Source organism: Mercenaria mercenaria, chromosome 9 (genome assembly GCF_021730395.1).
Source record: "Mercenaria mercenaria strain notata chromosome 9, MADL_Memer_1, whole genome shotgun sequence".
NCBI lineage: Eukaryota > Metazoa > Mollusca > Bivalvia > Venerida > Veneridae > Mercenaria > Mercenaria mercenaria.
Window position 1 is genome coordinate 12,245,867 of NC_069369.1, and position 24,200 is coordinate 12,270,066.

The window sequence follows — 24,200 nt, forward strand, 5'->3', positions numbered from 1 at the left end:
TCAGGTTGCCGAATATACTTCTGTAACATATCTTGCACGATAATGCAGTGGACTGTTGCAAAATCCCGCCCCGCCAAGTCGCTTAAAACACACAACATCTTTATAAAACGGTTTAAATGTTTTGCTTGATGTAGTCTTATATGAACATCAGAATGAACAGTTATTGTTTAAACATTGATATTTTCCATGGCCGAGTGGTTAAGGTCGCTGACTTCAAATCACTTGCCCTGCATTGATGTGGGCTCGAGCCTCACACGGGGCGTTGAATTCTTCCTGTGAGGAAGCCATCCAGTTGGCTTACGGAAGGTCGGTGGATCTACCCAGGTGCCTGCTCGTGATGAAATAATGCACAGAGGGGCACCTGGGGTCTTCCTCCACCATTAAAGCTGGAAAGTCGCCATATGACCTATCATGTGTCGGTGCGACGTTAGATCCAACAAAAAAAATAAAATATTTTATACATATTTGCCTACAGTGAAACACCGCTCGCTCGAGGCCGCAAGGGGATGAGCAAAATACTCGAGTTATCTATGGTTTCGAGTGACCCAAACATTGACCAACATACTAAGAAAATTGAAGTTTGGTTTACCAGTTGTCATCGAGACCATTTGCAGAGGAAACGGTGATGCGTAATAACAACACACTCGCGACATTTTCAAAAAACGTAATACAAACGTTATTTATTATAGATCGTAAATGGCACATGTGAAGAAACAGCTAAGACATTTTTTTATTTGAAATACTGTAATCAAATTCGCAGTTTTCTTCTCCAAATTAAGATCTCATAATTATAGTCTCAATTTTATGAAAAGGCTTTATTTGCATGCAAACAACTGTTGATTAAAATATTAAGATCTCATAATTATCTTCCCGATCCCACAGAAAAAAGTAATAATTAATAACAATTTTGATCAAGAAAATTTTTCTTCCACCTTTCATCAATAATTAATCTCATTATCAGATCAAATATACCGATAAACAAACATTTAAGATAGTCGGGGAATTCTCACGGCATGCGAAAATTTTAAATTAACCGATACATTCTGACCGCCGAAGGTGTGAAAATGTTGACACCTTTGCTCGAGTTTGCCATAAGCAACAAAGAGTAAATTAATACACAGGGACCAGATGTCATGCTCGAGCGATCGAGTTATCGATGCTCGACCCATCCATGGTAATTTCACATAGAAAATAGAAGGAAATCGGCCGGGACCACATGAATTGCTCGAGCGAGCCCGGGTGCTCGAGTCATCGATGCTCGAGCGAGCGGTGTTTCACTGTAGTTTCTTTCATAAATTAAGGTCAAGTTGCATTTCCCTCACTTTGTGAAATATATACTGTACTGTCATATACCTGGTGACTGTTCGAATTCATTGTTATCCAATACCCCGTAGCTTGATATAGAAACTGGAGTAAAAATCTATTTTGTTGGAGTTATTTCTGTAGAATTATTAACCAGGTTTTCGTTGAAAACCTGAGTTATTACATTGGGGTATGTCGTTGGTCGGGCGGGTGGATGGGCGGCGGCGTCAAACTGGTGTTTCCAGTCAATAACTTTTGTTTCAGTAAAGATATTTGAATAAAACTTGGTATGTATGTAGCTTATATCATGACAAAGGCTGGGATTGATTTTGGGGTTTCTGGGGTCAAGGCCAAGGTCACTGTTACTTAAAATAGAAAAAGGGTTTCCGGTCAATAACTTAACTTAGGAATGAGCTATCATGATGAAACTTGGTGTATAGAAAACTTATATAAAGTTGTAGCTTGGGATTGATTTTGGGGTTTCTGGGATCAAGGTCAAGGTCATTGTTACTAAAAATAGGGTTAGGGTTAGGTTAGGGTTAGGGTTAGGGTTGTGCTTTAAAGTGGTGCACTGTGATTCAGTATACTTTTTTATTCTTATGAAAAGTGTTGAAAACCTGGTTTCGTGGCATTGCCGCGTTTCTTGTTTATATTTGTTTTAATAAAACTGGTTTGATATTTTGTTATGCGAATATACTTACATTGTTGTAATTACTTAATGAATTTTTGTTGAACGTATAAAATATATACTTAGAAGTTAGATAATAAGTATTTATGTGTAATGTTGAAAAACTGTTGCAATTCAGAATATGCATGTTTTTCAAAATATTGTTTATCTAGTAAAGCTGACTCTTGTAAGGCAAGTCTTTCTACTGCTTGTAAATGAGAACTGCATATTTCCAAATGTATAGTTTCTGCCTTCAGAATCTTTTGCATGCAATTTTTGATGGTAATTCAATTTTTTTTTTTTAAATATTTAAATATTAAATAACAAATCTGTTGAATTTAAATTGATACTTTAGGGCGACTGTGTGGCGGTATTGTTGAATATTTTACGGCAAATGACGGAGGCCCACTATGTGAGTTATATCAGCCGCTACACCCTCCTGACAGACCTTGAGGATTTCCTCCTGGAAATTATGATGCTGTTCCGAAACCTTATCACATCTAGCGTGTACCAACTTGACTGGATGGAAATGATCATGTTGCAAAACAGGTGGGTGGGGTAATGGTGTTACATGATGAACAAGCAGTTTATAGTTTTTATGATTTTGATTAATTGATATGCAGTGTAAACCATTACTGCAAAATGGATTAAAAGAATAGAACAGGACCTTTTAAATATTCATCTATTAGCTTAATTGGCTGTGTTCAAACTGTTCTGTGTAGTCATTAATGATTTTCAAGTATTTCATAGTTGCATTAACCTGCATTAAAATTGCCATTCATTTCATCTTTCAAAGTTGAAATCCTTGAACTTATATTCCCATGGAATAGCTGTTTTCGGCACAATATTATATGATTTGACGGTATATCTCTTTCTTTTTCAGCATCATCCTGCGTGCCTTGCGATGTTTTGCTCATACAATTTGTGAAAAGTTTTCAAATCCATTCCAGTATCAGGTATGATTGTGTTATATTAATTTAACCATTAGCCTGCTGGTGGCGAATATTTCTGCCTTTGCGACCAGTGCAGACCAAGATCAGCCTGCACATCCGTGTAGTCTGTTTGTGGTCTGCGCTGTTCACTGGTCAGTCAGTAAATTTTCAGCAAACACCCCTTCAAATAATAAATGGTATTGTCCAAATTGAATGATGGACCAGTCCATTTTAGAAATTTAGCAGGTTAAGGGTAAAGAATATCTGAAATACAGGAGTTACGGTCAGAATGACTTTTGGCACATCAAGCATGATTGCAGAGTATGTAAACATCTTCAAACAAAATCTTATCCTAAATCACTGGTTCAATTTTGAGATAATTTTTCAGCAGTGTTTCCCTACCAAGACTTTAAAAATTATTCAGATTTGTCAAGAACATGGCCATATGACCTGAGTGTATGATATAGTGAAAAGCTTTGAAATTCTAGTGAGCTATCTAAGACTATCAAATATTGCCCTCTTTTCTTGAAGACTGCTGTCTGTAGTCTATAAAATCAGCTATATTTGGAACAAGAAATGTTTTTCACAAAGACTGTTATAAAGATAGTTCTATTTCTGAATGTAAGAAAATGTTTCTGTTAATTTCAGTTGTGGAACAACTTCTTTCATTGTGCAATATCGTTCCTGACCCAGGATCACCTACAGCTGGAGAATTTCTCGGCAAGTAAACGAAACAAGATAATCTCCAAGTACAAAGATATGAGGCGAGAGATGGGTTTTGAAATAAGGTCAATGTGGAAAGGTTTAGGTAAGTTTGCTTGTTCTTGGCATGTCGTTGTAACACAAATAATCTCTAAATGCAAAAATATGGGCTCAGGGTACAGGCTAGTTTTGAGGCCATGTCAGTTTGAAAAACTCTAGATATGATTTGACAATTTCTTTGAGAGTAAGTCTAAGAAGATAATCTTCAGATAAGACATGAAGAGAAGGACAGGTTTTGGTAAATATATATAAAAGCATCCATTTAGCTTGATATTTCTTGACTGGATTTTATTTTTCACTTATTTTCAGGTACAAACAAGATATCATTTATCCCAGAGATGGTTGGTCCATTGTTAGAGATGACTCTTATACCTGAAACAGGTAAATAAAACTACAGTATAACACATGGGCTTCTAGAGCTGTAAACCTGATGGTTTTGAAAATGTTAAGAATTCGTGGATATATAGGAATAAGTATCAACAAAACTTATGAATGGCTATTTTAAGAAAGAAGTGCTAGTTTACTGTTTTGAGCAGAAAATGCTTTATTAGTCCCCAAGCTGTAGAGCACTGGAGGGGACTATAGGAATGCACTTCATTTGTCCGAGCCCACATTTGCATACTTAGGTGGCTATAGGAACAAATAGATAACTGTACTGTCATTCATTCAGTAAGGCTTTTATGTGGCTATTTTTCTCTTACGCGGCTAAAAGAACAATAGAGAGAACAAAAGAGTAGCCACATAAATACGCATATGTAGGAATGTTCATTCATCTGTCCATCTGCAAATCTGGATCATGCAATGACTCAAAAAGTATTAAGCTACTTTCATAAATCTTAGATCATAGGTCAAGGTCACTATTGAAGGTCAAGTAAAAATTGATTCCGTTCCATACTTTTTTATGCATTGATAGATTATCTTAGTGCTGCACAGAAATGTTCCCCATGATGAGACAATGTGTCAACATATGACCTATGCTTGTCGGTCAAAGGTCAAGGTCACTATTGAAAGTTTTCCACCAGTAGGGGACTTATGTATTGCCACTGCAGTACTTTGTCACTTGTCTCAGGCTAAGCATAAGCAAGTCTTTGAAAGTTGTTTTACACAAATTCATCCATTCTCACAATATTCAAACCAAGCTGATCAATATAGTAGGCCTTTCTACACTGGTAATAATCTCATTATTTCAGAGCTGAGGAAAGCAACAATTCCAATTTTCTTTGACATGATGGTCTGTGAATTTAACCAGCCCCAGCCTGCACATAAAGGCATCCGAGGAAACTTTAAAGAAGTAAGAATTTTGTGTTACTAGAATTATCAGTGGAATGGCATTTGAAGTACACAATTTACCATACCATAACTTAAAACAAGATTTGATTTCAGGCCACTACGGTTGAGTGGGCTGTACTGAATTGGGCTCGAACCTCAGTTTAAGATGTAGGAGGCTAACCAGCCGGATTGCATTTGGTTTGTGGTTCTACCCAGGTGCCCGCCTGAAATAATGCTTGGAGGGGTACCTGGGGATTCAACTACCATTTGCAAAATCAGCCTGGAAGCTAAGTAAGGTTAAAAATGATGTTAGAATTGCAGACTTTATTTAGATATATAAATAGAGGATATTTGTTTGTTTTAGTGTAAGATTGAAATATATTTCACCGAGTGAACACAGGCTTTCAAGTAGTCCTACTTTTTCCTACTTTTTCCTACTTTTCCTACTATTTAGATCCCTTCCTACATTTTTCCTACTTTTTCTCAGAAAACTCCTACTTCTCCTACTTCTTTGATATTTTCAAAATAAAAAAAAATTAAAACATGTTCAATGAAATTTTAAATTAAGTAGTTAACATGATTATGCTTTAGTCTATTTGTAGAATGAATTGTGTTATATGATTTATGGTGTGATAGCTACTCATCAGGCTCTGATTGGACTACTGGACATGCTGCCATTGACCTCTTAGGGAATCTTCAGTGCCGGATCCAGCAAATATTGTCTTCTAAAGGTAAAGAGATACACATTTGAACACATGTAGGCTAACAGATATGATTGCTGTGCACTGTAACTCTTTCCCAATGATGTGCAAACTGAGGGAATTGGGTGAACAGAAATGATACACTGTACTTTGACTTAGACCCAATTTTCTAAAGACATCTTTTTAAAACATAAAATATTGTGATCTGAATTTCACTATTTCAAAGTGCATTATAATGTTTCTGTTCACTCTAAGCATAGGTTAAGGTAGAACATAACTGTAGTGACCAACTATAATTCTATCTGGCTAAGCCGGATAAGAATTTGTTGTAGCAGTGCTGGGATGCCTTAACCTGATCAGTTTGCTACTGGTACTTCTCTCAAATGTAATTTATATTTTGATGTATAATTACATGAAAATATTTCTAAGCCACTGAAAATGTTTTAAGAAAACATTTGAGCTTTTGAAGTATCAGCTGCAAACATTAATGCTTGTAGTAGCTGAGCTAACTTGATATATTTTGCAGGTGTCAACTAACAGTCTAGATGTACCAAAGATAAACTAACATCCTTTAACATAGATACTAACTATGCCAGGTGGAAAGACTCATTTTAATGCTTCTTGGCTTAATAAGATTGATAAAAATGGACACAAACTTAATCAGTGGTGTAGAAAGGATTCGTCATCTAACTTGAATGGCTTCTGCTTTATTTGTGATAAATCAATTTCATGTTCCAATACTGGTGTTGGGCAACTTATGAACCATGCTGATGGACAAAAGCACAAAGATAATATGAAATTAAGAAATTCATGCTCCCAGAAGAAGTTCTTTGTTGAAAAACAGAGCAGTGTTGTTGCAAGTACTTCTCAAGGAGGAGGTGATACCGAGAAAAAATCTTCAATCATTCAGCTCCAGTCATTATCCCATAAGGAGCAAGTTTGTAAAGCAGAGACACTGTGGGCGTTTAAAGTAGCAGCTAGTGGTTACACATACAGTTCTTGTGATGGGACACCAGAGTTATTCCAAAGCATGTTCCCAGGTAGCTCTGTGGCAAAGGACTTTACAATGAGTAAATCAAAAGTATCATATATGATATCAGATGGGCTTGGTCCTTATTTTAGACAGACTATAGCAAATAAAATAGCAACTGATAAGATACCATATACAATTCAGTTGATGAAACTGGTACAGTCCAAAATATGAAACAGTGTGATATATTAATCAGGTTTTGGAATGAAGAGAAAGGTGAAATAAGCACTATGTTTTTAAAGAGTGAACTGTTTGGTCATGCCAAAGGTGTTGATGTAGGACAGGCTTTAATTGATACTTTGAATGAAACACCTTATCAGATACCTTTAGATTTATTAGTATCACTTGGGAGTGATGGTCCCAATGTTAATAAGACTGTTTGGAACCATGTCAATACACATAAAGCTTCTCTCGGTCTACCTGAACTTACTGAATTTGTTCCATGTTCTATACATGCTGTTCACAATGGATTCAGAAAAGGTCTTAATGTCTATGGTGAGGATGCAGAGGAATTAGCCATCGACCTCTTTCAGTGGTTTAAATCACACACCTGTCAGAGAGAAGATTATGCTGCAGTGCTGGAAGACCTTAATCTTGATGAAAACATGTTTGTAAGACACGTTCAGTGTAGGTGGCTGACATTGATACCCGCTCTTGGAAGACTACTCAAGCATTGGGAGGGTTCTAGTAGATATTTCTTGAAAGTGCTACCACAGATTAGTAAAGATCAAGGAACTGACAAGTATCTGAAGAAGAATTCTAGGTACCTCAGGATTTGTGAAAAGCTGAAGTCCAAAGAAATTCTAGCACAGATTCAGTTTCTTATTAGTGTGGGGCCAGTCTTTGAAAGATTTTTGATCATGTTCCAAAAGCAAGAGCCTCTAATTCACATGTTGTATTCAGAAGCCTGTGACCTTATTAGGACATTGATGCTTAGATTTGTCAAACATGACATTGTTGCAGATGCCATCGGGTCTAAACTGGTTAAATTAGATGTGAAAGATCTGAACAACTGTCTTGATTTGAAAGAGATGGAAGTTGGTAGTGACACTGAGAAGACGTTATCTAAGCTTGACTCAGGAAAGCAGAAAAGTCTGCAATATGACATGAGGAAATTTTATCAAGAAGTAACAAGTTACTTGGCTAAAAAGCTTCCGGTTGATGTTGCTTTGGTAAAAAATATTCAGTGTTTACATCCAGAAGTAAGAGAGCAGGAAAGTGCCTTTAAACACTTGAAAAGGCTATCAGAGACTCTGCCAGGTATTTCAAAAGAAGAAGTTCCTTTAATCAGGGATGAATGGAAGTTGTATAGAGCAGATGATATTCCAGATAGCAAGATATATAATGACCAGGATGAGATTGATAGAATAGATCATTATTGGGGCTATGTCTTGAGCAGGAAAACACCATCAGGTCGTCTAAAGTATAAAAATCTGAGAAAGTTAGTGATAAGCTGTTTGTGCATAAGTCATGGGAATGCAGATGTCGAAAGAAGTCTGTCTATCAATAAGAAACTGTTAACTAATGAAAGAACACTATTGTCTGAAGAATCCCTGAATGGCCTCAGGTTGACTAGGGATGCTGTTGGTATGTACAAGGGTAAGGTCACAGACATTCCAATGACCAAAGATCTACAGTCTTCTGTTGCCAAGTCCTATCAGAAGTATAAGGATAGAATTGAGACAGAAAAAGCTGAATTTAGATTGACTGAAAGTAAAAAACAAGCATTGAAAGAACAAAGAGAAAAAGAACAGCAGTCACTGAAGCTGAATGAAGAAAGAAAACGAAAATTAGGGGAAAAAGAAAAAGAAGTAAAGAAGAGTGAACAGCAGTTAAAGGATGATCTGTCAAAAGCAAAGCATGTCTTTGCAGAAGCAAATAATAGACTTTCTGAAGCAATAAAGAAGAAAGACTTCCAGGAATTAGACATAGCACAAGGATTGTTACAGGTTGCCAAATCAAACCTTGATAAGGTTGGTGATGCTTTGGAATGTTGCAGAGAAAAAAGGCAAGACATTGATTGCAAGCGGCAAAAGATGCTTGACAATTTTATGTACAAACAGAAAACATCATTGGACTCAAGTAAATCAAACAAGAAAGGAAATTGACTATACAGAGAGAGGATAAGCCACAAAACCAGCTCTTGGTTATATAGCTTTAATATGGTGTGACACAATCATGTATAGGAATATTATATGTATTGCAAACTGATGTTAACAATATATTAATACAGTGCACAACATTCATATCTGCTAAGTCCATCATTTAGGGTTATTTTTAAAATGGGGCATGGCTTGCTAGATGTAGAAAATACATGTTTGGTTGTTTTAGTATTAGATTAGTACTTGTATGTCAATGTTTTCAGCTAACATTTTAAAATCTACTTGACCTTGCATTTTAGAAAATGTTATTGCTAATGCATGATACTTTACTTTGCTGTATCATTTAGATGCTTTGTGGCTTATAGTGCCTTTAATAATACCATTGCCTGTAATTATATAAAGAGCTACACATAATCACTTTGTACTGTCTAGATTAACTAGACTGTTCTAGGGAAGATGAGCAGAAAACACTTGGCTTATTTTTGGACAAAATCTATATGTTTCAAAGAACTTTTCAGGCATAGTATTAAGGCCCAGTTGTGAAACATAATGCTTAAAGTTTTCAATATATCTCCCTAGAACAGTAGCTTTTATATAACATTGTGATTTATGATATGTAAAAATGTTCAGTTTGAATAATAAAATGAAAAAAAAATTTTAGGTTGATGGCAGCACTTCCATTGACTTCAGAACCTGATGAGAATGAAAACAGCTTCATACACCAAAGAATGAGTTCATTTCAAGTGTTTACATGATGGCACATGTGAGTAATTAGAAGATCAAATGGTAAGTTGACCGTTACAAGATCCTACTTTTAATGATCTGATTCCTACTTTCCTCCTACTTTTCTCCTACTTTTTTATGTTAGAGGCTCCTACTTTTCTCCTATTTTTTCTTCAAAAGTCACTGGAAAGCCTGTGAACACTATAATGCAATATTTTCATGAGTGGGCGCAGCCACAAGTGAAAATGTAAATTATGGTGTTCATGAGTGAAATATATTTCGATCTTACACTGAAACAAACAAATTTTCTATTTATTTTATGTATTTTTAATGATTTTAACAAAATTATATCCATTTTTACCGCGCAATGTCACATGCATCATAATGCCGTGACGTCAAGATATCTTTGTAGAAAAACTGTAAGTAGTTCTATTACGTCGCCTGATCTCTTTTACATTTTATTATGATAAATATATATATATATAGGATCCAGTTTAGTATTTCTATAAATCTTTTTCTTTACTGAAGTATATTTTGCATGGAATTTTCTATTATTTATAATTCATATTCTTTCGCATTCAAGTGTAGTTCTGTACCAGTGAAAAATAAAAATGATATTTTCACTGTATGAAACAGTGAAAATATAGAGGATATTTGTTTGTTTTGAGTGAATATGGAATATATCTCACTGAGAACCAAGAAAATTTCAAATATACGCGCTCGTGAAGATGTGAACATTTTCTCACTTCGAGGTGAGATATATTCCATATTCACGAAAACAAACAAATTTTCTTTTTATTTTATGCTCAATTACGTTGAGATTTGCATTATGCAACTATTTTTAATCTCAGCGCGGGAAACAGATGCACGTAAACAGACATGACGTCAGACGTGCTGTGACATTATAAAGACGCATGCAACATAAAGTTTCATTTTATTTTATTTTTTGCTGCATAACGTTATGAAATTCTCTTTAGGTAAAATAATTTGAATTGAGAAATGAACTATAAAGAACAAAGTGCGACTACAATTTTCATCCTGTTTTAAGTAAATAATTTAAAATTCATACACAATGTAATGAGGGGGCGGAGCTATATCTCTCACAGTGTGAAAATATAGATTTCATATTTTCACAGTGTGAGTGATGAAATATGAAAATATTTAACTGGTAGAATACAGTATTTCATTAGTCAGCATAAAATAAATCAGTTTTATTTCACTGATAAATTTCAGTATTTCACCAAAGAGCATAAAGTAAAATACTGTTCACTTTTAAAAGATTTTCACCACTTTACTATTTTATGTGCCAGGTTGAGAATGAAATGATAAACCAGATGGATGTATTGGTGGAGGGAGGACGAGGGGATGAGCAGTACATGCAACTCTTTAAAGACACGTAAGTTACCTTTGTTTGTTTGTATGAAGAAAATCAACAAAGAATTGAACAAAGAGTATAAAGCACAAAGGGAAATTCTTGAATCATGCTAGTGACTCTTTGGTGAAAGTACAAGAAAAAAGGATTCAATTCTTACATTTATGTTTTTACAGTAGCTTGCTACAAAAATAAGAGGGTTGCATTCCTTAAATATCAGAAAATCAAAATAATTGACCTGATAATCTAAATAGAACAGACAAAAAGACCCACCCACATTAAATTGTAATTAATCATCAGTTAAAAATATTTCTTGATTTTTTATTTTCATACAACCTTAAATCCAGGACAAAATCATGTAGTCATATCTAATCAGTTTTCATCTTCACCACCAAAAAAATTTGTTTAAGTTAAAACTTAACATTCTTTTTGAACTTTTTGCATTCAATTTTGAAAGATTTTTTCAAACAACACCATTTGGCACATGCTTGTTGTGTAAATGATTGTGTTAGATTGCACATGCAGTCTCGCGGAAAAGGTCATGATTGACATTATTACATCAGTGTTGTTAATACGAAAATAAATGTTGTTTTTTCTTTGTGCAAAATATATACTAAATGTAAATACTGTTTAAACAGAAGATGTTTTTAATTCGTTCAAAAGGTTGAAATGCGAAGTACCATTCTCCTCTGTGTTGCTGGTAATGTCAGTATGACACCTAGAGGAAAGTAGTGGAATAAATGCATTCTTATCTTCGTATCCTTTAAATACACAGAAGCAACATACAGTAGCTGAGTTTATTGTTACAGAAATAATGGTGCAATAACTGTTTTATTTTACTGATCCGTCATTCTTGCGAGTGTCATATGTTAAAGTTTACCTGGCTTTTGACAAAAGCCAGAAGCTTAATGACTCATTCTAGAGTCTATTTTGTGTGAAAAAAGTCAGCATCAGTGTCTTATATGAGACCAGTTAGAGACCTGAGCGTGTTTAAAAAAATGTTAAAGATTTGCAGCAGACTGATCTAACTGGTATGACAAATTATGAATTACAGAGTTGCAGCCCTTTGTTGTCCAGTTTGATAGTTCTCTTTGCAGGTTTTAAAAAAATATATGTAAAATTTTGTAGGTTATTGAACTTGTGCAATGGCTCAGATCTGATCCGTAAGCAGGGCTTGGAGTTTGTTGAAATGATTACAAAGTTGCTGCAGCGGCTTCTGGAGTACCGACACATTATTCAAGATGAGATAAAAGATCACCGCATGAGTTGTATTGTAAATCTGTTGGTAAGTTAATTGCTTATTACAAGTTATTACTTCTAGTTACAAGTATAGGTTTATTATATAGCATGGGTAGTGTAATGCATGGAAGAACCCTACAGCAGCTGTCATATTTACCTCCATAGCATCCAGTCTAGGCCGATAGTGCAGTTCCAATTTAAATAAATCACATTGCACTGAACTCTAATTGGGATATTAGCGGCAGCTAGGAATCAAACCCTGATTGTTAATACTGTAGTTAAAACTTGCAAGGCTCTATACCACTGTCCCTCTGATAATTACTTTGTTACTTTACCCCAGTTCTCTCAGGATGTATGTATGTTGTAAGGACAGGTTTGCCTGACAATACAAAACAGTTTACTTGAGAAATGAAAAGTGGTTTTGCAGTTTTACTTGGGTATGAAATATTTTGGGAATGTTTTACATGTGCGGAGATCAAAATGCATGTCAAGCCTGCCCAGTTAGCAGTTGGTAGAGCACATGACTTTTGAATGAGAGAGAGGGTATGATTCGCTGAAAACACTGTGTCTCATGTCATTGGACCTCTATCTCTGATTCATGTGAAGAAGTTTACAGTAACCTGTGGGGATCAGTTTAACCTTAAGCCTGTTGGTGGCAAGTGATTCTGCCTTTGCGACCATTGCAGACCAAGATCAGCCTGCACATTTGTGCAATCTGATCATGGTCTGCACTGTTTGCCATTCAGTCAGTATCATTTTTGGTAAGCACTCCTTTTAACAGTTAATTGTACTGTCCAAATTGAAAGATGGACTAGTTCATTATAGAAATTTAGCAAGGTAAGGGTTAAAACTGATGTGAAAATATTTCAGGATTTCTACAATGAGATAGGAAGACAGGAGATGTATGTTAGATACCTACACAAACTACACAATATGCACTTGGATTGTGACAACTTTACCGAGGCAGCTCATACGCTTATTTTATATGCAAAGTTACTCAATGTAAGTATAATGTATCAGTATTTGTCACCTGTCTTGATTGTTTGAACAACATTTAACTCCAGTCAGATTCCCTTGTTTTGCATTTATCAGTAATTTCAAATGATGCTCGTTTCACTAGAATCTCTTACAATGGGATATTTATAGATCATTATATTGTAGATTATTAAATGCTGATAGTCTGTCTTCTCATTATGTAAATTATATATAGGCATGCATGCTTTTCACTAAAATGTGTTCTTGTTGTTAACAAGAGACTTTTTATATGGACACGTAATACATCAGTTGTTATGCTAATGTGTAAGAGGTTAGAAATTTAATTTATAAATAAAACTATTGCAGTGGTCAGATGATCGTTTATCAACCATTCTACAATCAGAACGGTTTCCTGAGGCAACAACACACAGAGAACTCAAGGAAATGTTGTATCATCATATCATACAGTACTTTGAGAAAGGAAAGGTAGGTTAATATATAAATGTTTTATATCATCATTTCATACAGGTAGATTATATCAATGTGATATCATTGCTTTAAGAAGTGAAACATACATTATATCAATATTATTTCATAATTTCATACAGCACTTTTTAGAAGGTAAATAAGATAGATTATATCAGTGATAATGAGCTTTTTAGAAGGTAGATAAGATAGATTATATCAGTGATAATGAGCTTTTTAGAAGGTAGATAAGATAGATTATATCAGTGATAATGAGCTTTTTAGAAGGTAGATAAGATAGATTATATCAGTGATAATGAGCTTTTTAGAAGGTAGATAAGATAGATTATGTCAATGATAATGAGCCGTGCCATGACAAAACCAACATAGTGGGTTTGCGACCAGCATGGATCCAGAGCAGCCTGTGCAGTCTGGTCAGGATCCACGCTGTTCGCTAACAGTTTCTCTAATTGCAATAGACTTTGAAAGCAAACACATAGATCCTGACCAGACTGCGGGGATGCGCAGGCTGGTCTGGATCCATGCTGGTTGCAAACCCACTATGTTGGTTTTCTTATGGCACGGTTCAATTATATCATTTTACCATACACTTCATGAACGCTTCATTATATCAAAGTCAGAATGTTATATCAGTTGTAGCGTAGTGTATTTATAAAATTCTGGAGAGAAATGTATCACAACCAAACAAAAAGAAAGAAATACATGCTGTTCTGTATTTTTAGCTCACCTGTCACATAGTGACAAGGTGAGCTTTTGTGATCACCCTTCGTCCGTCGTCAGTCCGTCCATGCCCACAAAATGATGGTTAAGTGACTGCATAACTGCATACTTTCTCTTTGATGTCATTCATTCCGTTCTGTTTATGTGACCTTTTTCTTTTTATGTGACTGTTAGAACAATAGAGAGAACAATTGGGGTGTCACATGAATACCGTTTCGTTAGAACTTCCGTCCGTCCGTCTGTCCGAGCGTCCGTTTACAATTTCTTGTCTGCACGATAGTGGTTTCATTTATGATTTTATTTTAACCAAACTTGCACACAACTTGTATCACCATAAGATCATGGTTCCTTTGTTGAACTGGCCAGATCCCATTATGGGTTCCAGAGTTATGGCCCCTGAAAGGGCCAAAATTAGCTATTTTGACCTTGTCTGCACAACAGCAGCTTTATTTATGATTTGATTTTTACCAAACTGGCACACAACTTGTATCACCATAAGATCTTGGTTCCTTTCTTGAACTGGCCAGATTCCTTTATGGGTTCCAGAGTTATGGCCCCTGAAAGGGCCAGAATTAGCTATTTTGACCTTGTCTGCACAATAGCAGCTTCATTTATGATTTTATTTTAACCAAACTTGCATACAATTTGTATCACCATAAGATCTTGGTTCCTTTCTTGAACTGGCAAGATTCCATTATGGGTTCCAGAGTGATAGCCCCTGAAAGGGCCAGAATTAGCTATTTTGAACTTGTCTGCACAATAGCAGCTTCATTTATGATTTGAATTTAATCAAACTTGCACAAAACTTGTGTCACCATAAGATCTCGATTCCTTTCTTGAACCGGCCAGATTCCTTCATGGGTTCCAGAGTTATGGCCCCTTAAAGGTCCAAAATTGGCTATTTTGGCTTTTGCAGCCATATAGAGACTTCATTTATGGGTTTTTTTTAGACAAACTTCCAAAATATCTTCAACAACAATAAATCTTGGATTCCATGACAAATCAGATCCAATCTTAGGTTCCAGAGTTATTTTGTATCTGATTACCTCCCCTGATTGTAATCAAAATGGATTTATATCAGTAAGTACTTAGAGGACTTAATTGAAATTTCATTATCTTTATTAGTTGGAATGAGACAATATGGGTAGATAACTTTGGACTGATTTTATGTTAAATTATCTCCCTTTATTTCAAATTAAAATGGGTATATCTCCCTAACTAATGAAGATACTGATCTGAAATTTCATTTATGTCGACAGATTTATTTGGCAGATCCTTCTTTTGTACACTTACAATATTTTTTTTTTAATTACTTCCCTTATACGTTACTATAAATAGCTTATTTTAAGTAACTTTTTCATTATTGGCCGTAGGGAAAAACTGAGACCACTTTTCTATGGTACAACATGGATGGTACCTCCAATTTTTAGGTGTATTTTGACAAATCTATACCTTGTAAGAATTTTTTTTTTCTTTTTGGTTTAATTTCTTCCCATTGTTGTTTTGTTGTTCCTGTCCTTTGGACTTAGATATTTTTTCTGAGGACCTTGTCCTCTAGTGCAATGATAACAGGTGAGCGATATAGGGCCATCATGGCCCTCTTGTTTACGCTTTTACTACTTAGCATACAGGAAGTCATGTTTTTGCTGTTTTGTAATTCAAAACGCCAAGAAACTTAACTTTAGAACAAGAAAGGAAATAATGTTATAATGATATTGTTTTATAATTACAGATGTGGGAGAAGGGTATAGATCTGTGTAAAGAGATTTCAGGCCTGTATGAGAATGAGTTGTTTGACTTTGAAAAACTCAGCTGGATTCTGGTAAGTTCTCAATTATAAAAATAAATCTCCTTTTCAAATTTTGGAAGTAAGAGCCAAAAATAAAAAAATTGACATTTGTCAATAGCATTTTGACTACTGTACTTGAATTCCATAACACTGACAGAGAGAAATTTAAATACAAGGTTGGTAAATAACTATACAAAAGAAATGGATAGGGGGAATGGTGTAGGTCCCTTTCTCCTGAAGTAACATATTTAAACCTTCAACAGTCATTGCAGTATTCAGCACTTTTTGTGAAGTCCAGCACAAAAGGTACAAAACTATTACCATTACTGAATATGTAACAGGTCAATAGTCACAACTACTCCAGTGGTAAATCATTGATATTCATGTATGGCTGATTTTCATGAATTTCATCATGAACATAATCCTTTTCATTTTATTTTTAAAAATTGAAATTTACAAATTCATATCCCCTTGAGAAGGCCATTTTAGACAAAACCTTGAAATTTTATGCCCACAAAATAAAATGATTTTGCAGTGTTGCCCAGCAACTCGGGGCTAATAGTTTTAACTGTTAACTGACAAGTCATTCAGTTGTTTTATTACATGAAATAAAAATGAACTTTTATGTTTTCTGTCTTTTAAGTTTTGACTTAGGCCTAGTCAAATTAAGTGTTATATATCAGCTGGTCATAAAGCACAAACTATGCATCAGTACATTGATATTTTAATGGTATAAAGATTCCTTGTTTGTATTGATATTTTAATGGTATAAAGATTCCTTGTTTGTATTGATATTTTAATGGTATAAAGATTCCTTGTTTGTATTGATATTTTAATGGTATAAAGATTCCTTGTTCGTGCCATACAGGACTTACCATGGGAATTTGAATTTATGGATTTCAGATTTCATAGATAACATAGATAGAGATTTATATAATGTGTTATACTGTTTGTAGAGACGTCAAGCAGCTTTGTTTGAGAGTATTATGAAGGAAATGAGGCCGGACCCAGAGTACTTCAGAGTCGGATACTTCGGCAGGGGATTCCCCTCTTTCTTACAGGTATGTATACTGTATATCAAAAATACAGTCATATTTCCAAACTGTAAAACTTGTACGATTCTCACAAAACAAAATTAGAAATATGAAACTATGTGTATGTTCCTTTATAATTATAGAATTAAGTTAGATGTTTTGGCAGATATATCAATAGTTCTTAACTGTTGGGTAAAAGTCTTGCAAATAAAAGATGATGAAATTGCTGTGTATATAATATGATAAGAGAAATGTTAATTTTCTGTATAAAATACATTTATTCTAGGATGAAATTTCAAAAACAACAACATACGATTTTCAATCCTTTACTTATTATAAATTTGTAAAAGTTTTCACAAAGCTTCAAATAATTAGCTTCTTAGAAACATAATATATTGTTTTCAATTTCTTATAAAGATTAAAGAGATATGGAGCATACTTGGTCATGTCAGCTTTTGCTAGAGCCGTAAAATCTCGCGCTGGGAAGCGACCGAGGGCATGTTTTTAAAACTTATTTTCCTAACCTTGTTGCGCTGTAAACAAATATCCAGTATACCAAGGTACCCCTTTAGTACCTTTAAACCAATGGCACTCCTTAGTACCATAATGTATCCAAGTAAACCATATACGGTTACCAGGTACCCTATTTGTACCTAATAATAGTACCCTTGTACCATATTAATTAAACCGATAAACCATATAGCCAGGTACCCTATTTGTACCAAATAATGGTACACCGTTGTACCATATTAAACCGATAAACCAAATAGCCAGGTACCTATTTGTACCAATAACCATTAGCGCAACAATGCTTACATTCGAGAAAAACAAACCTATGCAAAAGAGGGAGTCATTGTAAGAACGCCTAGCCCTTTTCGCTCTCTGGCAAGTTCCTACAAGCTCACAAAAAACTGTAGTCACAACGACTGTAATTTAGACCACATGGGCTTTCAGCCTCCTAAGATAACTACTGTGGTAGGCCGAGACACCCACGGGGATGCAAAAAGATTGTTATTAAATTAGCGATTGATATAATATGCCCTGATCGCGTCCCAGCGAAAGAATTTTCCGCTGACATAACATAATAATAATAATAATTATGTAACAAAATATACTTAATGAAAAGTACAAATTCACTAATGTATAAAACATAGTAATAGAACACAAGTTCGAACCATATGATCATGTCTTTGTCATTTATGAGTTTCGGTTGTTTTATATTTACAAACAAACTCACACAGAAGATGTACAGAACCACTTTGGCTTTCAGCCTCCCCAGATAACTACTGTAGTAGGCCTACCATGGTGATATTAGAAACTGTCATTGTAACTCAGATGAACACTGAAGATCGCGAATTACGACTTGTATATATTTGCACATGCACGTCTGAGACAGTTTCGATGAGGATTTCTAAAAGTACAAAATTTTCAAAATAGCCATTGTTGCTTATAAAGTCTGACTGTTCTTTCTTTAGGTACAAACTTACGAACCACCTTGGCTTTCAGCCTCAACAGATAACTACTGTAGTAAGCCTAAATACCATGATGATATAAGAAACTGTCATATTAACTTAAATGACTTATCAACACTGAGAATTGCGAAAGTTAGCAAATGCACGCCTGAGACACAGATCCGATGATGATATCAAAAGTATATAAACCCATCCTGGAGATATCGGCAGATAACAAACTTTGAACAGTTTATCTGGTTAAACTTCTTAGCACTGGAAATAACCATATCACTGTACGTTATACGGGTGGCTCACTTTTTCAGTCAATGCTTCCGTGATTGTGTATATTTGTAGCTTGATTTCAACATCAGCATTGCTCCAGTCCTATTGTTACCACCAGTATATACAAGCTGTGCCTCAGGTCGGCGAACAAACACATTGCAGACTGAAAATACAGAGTAAACTGGGCGGCAGACAGTGAAATTGAACAGATGTTTCATAGAATAAATAAAAGTTGCATTAATAAAATAAGAAATAATATGTCTTCATAAATCAGACCAGGCTTAAATCATACAAGGGAGCGGTGGGTGGGTTTTTTAAATGTTGTGCGACGCTGAATTTGCGGACTGAAAGATAGAACGTGGCGGTCACGTGACTTTTATACTCGGCGAAGTTACGAACGATCTCGCGAGAATTACCATGGTTACACTACGCGGCGTCTTGCAACGCTAATTTCCGGTAAATATCTAACCCAAGTTAAGCGAGAAATTTACACCAGAATAAACTAGATTAATATTTAAAATAAATTAATCTCTCTTATTCTAGGATGAAATTTCAAAAACAACAACATACGATTTTCAATCCTTTACTTATTATAAATTTGTAAAAGTTTTCACAAAGCTTCAAATAATTAGCTTCTTAGAAACATAATATATTGTTTTCAATTTCTTATAAAGATTAAAGAGATATGGAGCATACTTGGTCATGTCAGCTTTTGCTAGAGCCGTAAAATCTCGCGCTGGGAAGCGACCGAGGGCATGTTTTTAAAACTTATTTTCCTAACCTTGTTGCGCTGTAAACAAATATCCAGTATACCAAGGTACCCCTTTAGTACCTTTAAACCAATGGCACTCCTTAGTACCATAATGTATCCAAGTAAACCATATACGGTTACCAGGTACCCTATTTGTACCTAATAATAGTACCCTTGTACCATATTAATTAAACCGATAAACCATATAGCCAGGTACCCTATTTGTACCAAATAATGGTACACCGTTGTACCATATTAAACCGATAAACCAAATAGCCAGGTACCCTATTTGTACCAATAACCATTAGCGCAACAATGCTTACATTCGAGAAAAACAAACCTATGCAAAAGAGGGAGTCATTGTAAGAACGCCTAGCCCTTTTCGCTCTCTGGCAAGTTCCTACAAGCTCACAAAAAACTGTAGTCACAACGACTGTAATTTAGACCACATGGGCTTTCAGCCTCCTAAGATAACTACTGTGGTAGGCCGAGACACCCACGGGGATGCAAAAAGATTGTTATTAAATTAGCGATAGATATAATATGCCCCTGATCGCGTCCCAGCGAAAGAATTTTCCGCCACGAAATAAACCTTTATTTCACCCAAAATTCTTACGCGTTGTATGTCTCCAGACATTCCTGAAGAGCATTTAGATAAAAATCTAAACCTACGTCAGACAAATGAATACTGTCAGGTCGAAAAAAGCCTTTAGTTTTCACATCTATATCGACTCTGAGATTTTTTACGGACAATTTCCTACCTAGCTGGTTGACTCGTTTTCTTTTAGTTTCTATACTCTTGATTTCATTGTCTGGAACACCCCAATTTAATCTCTGAATTATATCAACCCAGATCGTTACTGCGTTTGGAAACGCCCTCTTTATATAATCAAAGGAGTCCTGTATAATTTTAAAGATGCACTTAACAGAATGCTTTGTTAAATCATTCCCCCCTAGATGTATCACAATCACCTGAGGAGGACTCCTAAAGAGGGCTGGGAGTTGTAATGCATGTGTCAGCTCATCCAGACTCATCCCTCTTTTGCACCACCATGCTATTGTACAGGGTAGCCGTAAATTGTCAATCCCCCTTGCGCTGGCTCTCACACCTGCCCAATGAGGTATAGAGTCCCCAATGACCCAAATGTCTGTAAAATTGCATGTATAATTAATAACTTACTATAAAATAGATGAAACTATGACGTACCTAACCTAGGTTACGTAAATCTATAATTGTAAACTTACTATCGATCTACAGTAAAATAATGTTTCAAATAGGAATCGCACCCAGCCTGATAAATAAAAGCGAGTGACTTTACAATATTTCATTATATGGAACATCATCGGTCCAGGAAAATATCCGGTATATACTCTCATCTTCAGAACAAACAAAATACTGAAAAACTTTCTCCCTTTGAAATACTATTGAATTATGTTCTTATATATGAAATATAGGCATTGGAGCGCCACCTACCTAATTTCATGATGGAAGATTCCAGAACCCCCTTTGACGCTAAATGGGACGCTCTACCAATACGAAAGCTATGCGTTTTGAAGTTTGGCGACTTAAACTTAGACCTGTCTATGCATTTCTTAAGGATAGCTGAAAATTGATATCTTGTTACCGGTTGGCTATTTTTGTGAATAAACAAAGGACCAGTCTGACTCGGTCTCACAAGCATATATTCCTTCAATGTGCCCACTGGGCAGATAGCTTTGTTTTCCTCACATGGTATTTTCAGAATTATTGGATGGCCACGTTGATTTGTTTTAAATGTATGCATTACAATTCGCACGTTATTACGAAATTGACAGAAAGAGATATCACCTGACTGAAGTGTGTAATTTTGAGATCTACTCGCTACAAGCTCGCTAACCCGAAATAAACCAAAATATGCTAAACAAAAAATAGCTTTAAACAATTTTGCCTCATAATCGTTAAAACAAACTGACAATAACAATGTGCAAATTTCTTCCAACATATTAGCAGTAATTGGTGCTCTATTATCAGTGCATCGGCGAGACCTATGACAACCCTCTATTAACTTTTTTATGATGAATGATTGTGATAAATCCAACCAATTATTTAGTTTATGAAAAAATGATAAACCGGACGTGTATGTAGCTATGGTTTTTGCTGAATTGCCTTTTTCAAAACAGTACACAATAAAGAGCACGACATGTTTTAAAGGTAATGGCCAAATTCTAGACAAATTATATAATGTTCTGAATGATTCTAGCGAATTTACAGCCGTGTTATAGGTAGACGCTGTATTATTTGCTATTCCTGCTCGAACCAAGTGCTTACATCTGCTTTGAAGATATCCCAAAGATAGTCTGGTATTGGTGTCGGGGACGAATCGGCCTCTGGTGCTAACGTTTTGAACCGGGTGAGCTGAAAACGAGATAATGCGTCGCTTATTTCATTTTTTGCCCCGGCTATATGAGAAGCTCTCAACAAACAATTAAAGCGCAGACACTGTAACGTAAGTACCCTTATTAATGACATAACCTGTGAGGACTTGGAAGACATCGTGTTCAATATATGTACTACGGCCTGGTTGTCACAGTGAAACCGTATCTTCTTATTTCGTAGCTGCCCGCCCCAAATACAAATAGCTGTAACAATTGGGAAAAGCTCTAATACGGTTATGTCCCTTGTTAAACCATTACTATGCCATGCAACAGGCCATCTTGCGTGACACCAATGCCCATTAAACCAGATACCAAAACCAATGCCCCCAGAGCTGTCTGTGTACAACTGTTCGTCATCGTTGGATAACCAAAACCAATCATGAAAGACTGAAATTCCGTTACAGTTTCTAAAAAATCTAAGCCACATTTCCAGATCTAATTTTATTCCCTTGTTCAGTCGGACATGATGGAATGGACGCTTAACGCCACAAGTTGAATTAATAAGACGTCGGCAAAATGGTCTTCCAACAACTATCGCGCGACAGCAAAAATTCAAAGATCCTATAAGCGACTGCATTTCTCTAAGAGTAACGGAATTCTTTGACAAAATGAATTCAATTTTTTGAATGACTTCATCAATTTTTACGATCGGTATTCGGATCTCCATTTTATCCGAATCAAGTTCTAAGCCCAAGAAAACAATGACCTTTAAGGGACCTTCCGTTTTTTTCGTCTGCCAATGGAACGCCTAGCTCGTTCATGATTGTTTCGAATAATAGCATTAGGCTTTTACAAGACTCGTACCCTTTCTCCCCGCCAAGGAAGTCATCAAGGTAGTGTATAAGATGTCCTGAATTCATTTTTGATTTAATGCAAAATTCTAGAAAAGTAGAAAATTTCTCAAACAAACTAGGCGAAATGCTACAGCCAAATGGTAAACATTTATCGAAATAAATCTTTTCCATGCAAGAAAATCCTAAAAGTTCGAAATCGTCGGGATGAATCGGAAGTAATCGGAAGTAATCGAAATGCACTTTTTATGTCCATTTTAAATAAATAACAGTTTCTACCCAGGTCTTGTATAATACGAATCGCTTCATCGAATTCTGTGTATTTAACCGAGCATATTTTCGGATCTATAAATTCATTGACTGATAATCCCTCAGGATATGACAGGTGCACACCCGTTAACCGGTTCCGAGCAAAACAGTTCGTGGCGGACAAAACAGTTCACCGATATTTTTGCCCGTATCTGCATTGGGGTAAGTATTCTCTATCCAAGAATCGGCTGGTGCAAAATATGTTAAAGATTTTTATTTCTGTAAAAAGTAGCATAAACGAAGAACATGGCCATATGCTTCCCATTTAAAACTAACCTATATTTAATAAGTTATGACTAGTTAAAATTGTGATTTTGTTGAAAAAATGTGAAAACGAAAGTTTATTGCGGTATATTTAATTCATTTTTCAACTTGGATCTATTGTATTTACGTCAACCTTTATAATAATGTTTAACCTGAATATTTTCCAATTTTTAAGCGACAAAACGCAATATTCATCGAGTTATAGACGTTCAAACATGACGTGGTCGAAAAAAAGTGTGGCAGCATTGCACAGCTCAAAATTATTTGTGTGGCGAGCAAGAGCAGTCTTGAGTCTTTTTTTTATTTAACTTTAATAAATGGTCTAAATAGTGATATCAAGCCTGTTACTCGTTGTAATCTGACAAAAACAAGTGGTACTAGCACAGCAATGTTCAGAAAATACAGCGGGGATGACATGATGCAATTCGTATGCATATAGTGATGTAAAATACGCGTATAATGATTATACACATCACCAGTCCATAGTTGGCACTATTAAACCAGCACATGTATTTTGTAAAAAGAACATATTTTTGGATTTTAATCGGGCTTCTCTGTCAGTCAGTGTTGGATCAGGCTCGAACCACCAACAGTCTATATCTCCCATTGTTTTGCCTTTACCCCTTGCAATTTTCTTTCCGTCTATGCCGGTTTTGATAGGGTTTTCCCCTACATAGTTTGCAAACATCTTCATAGTGTCTACAAAAACACCTAGAGGTATTGGTTCCAATGCGTCCTGAACTATGATTGGTTTAGAAGGCACTGCAAAGTTTATACTTGAGTTTTGTGTAGAACAATCATGAAGAACTTGCTGTCAACTTACAACTTGACCTG

At 35.5% G+C, this 24,200-nt stretch overlaps 1 protein-coding gene across 1 annotated transcript in view; it reads left to right on the forward strand.

The window, feature by feature from the left end:
- LOC123546475 (dedicator of cytokinesis protein 1-like) overlaps positions 1-24,200 on the forward strand; it is a 123,622-nt gene that overhangs the window by 48,519 nt on the left and 50,903 nt on the right. The window contains exons 28-38 of the mRNA XM_053550407.1: positions 2,325-2,518; positions 2,853-2,925; positions 3,550-3,709; positions 3,973-4,044; positions 4,854-4,954; positions 10,799-10,884; positions 11,989-12,145; positions 12,970-13,101; positions 13,441-13,560; positions 16,013-16,102; positions 17,026-17,130. Of these exons, the coding sequence (XP_053406382.1) occupies positions 2,325-2,518; positions 2,853-2,925; positions 3,550-3,709; positions 3,973-4,044; positions 4,854-4,954; positions 10,799-10,884; positions 11,989-12,145; positions 12,970-13,101; positions 13,441-13,560; positions 16,013-16,102; positions 17,026-17,130 (1,290 nt within the window). The remainder of the gene's footprint in view (positions 1-2,324; positions 2,519-2,852; positions 2,926-3,549; positions 3,710-3,972; positions 4,045-4,853; positions 4,955-10,798; positions 10,885-11,988; positions 12,146-12,969; positions 13,102-13,440; positions 13,561-16,012; positions 16,103-17,025; positions 17,131-24,200) is intronic.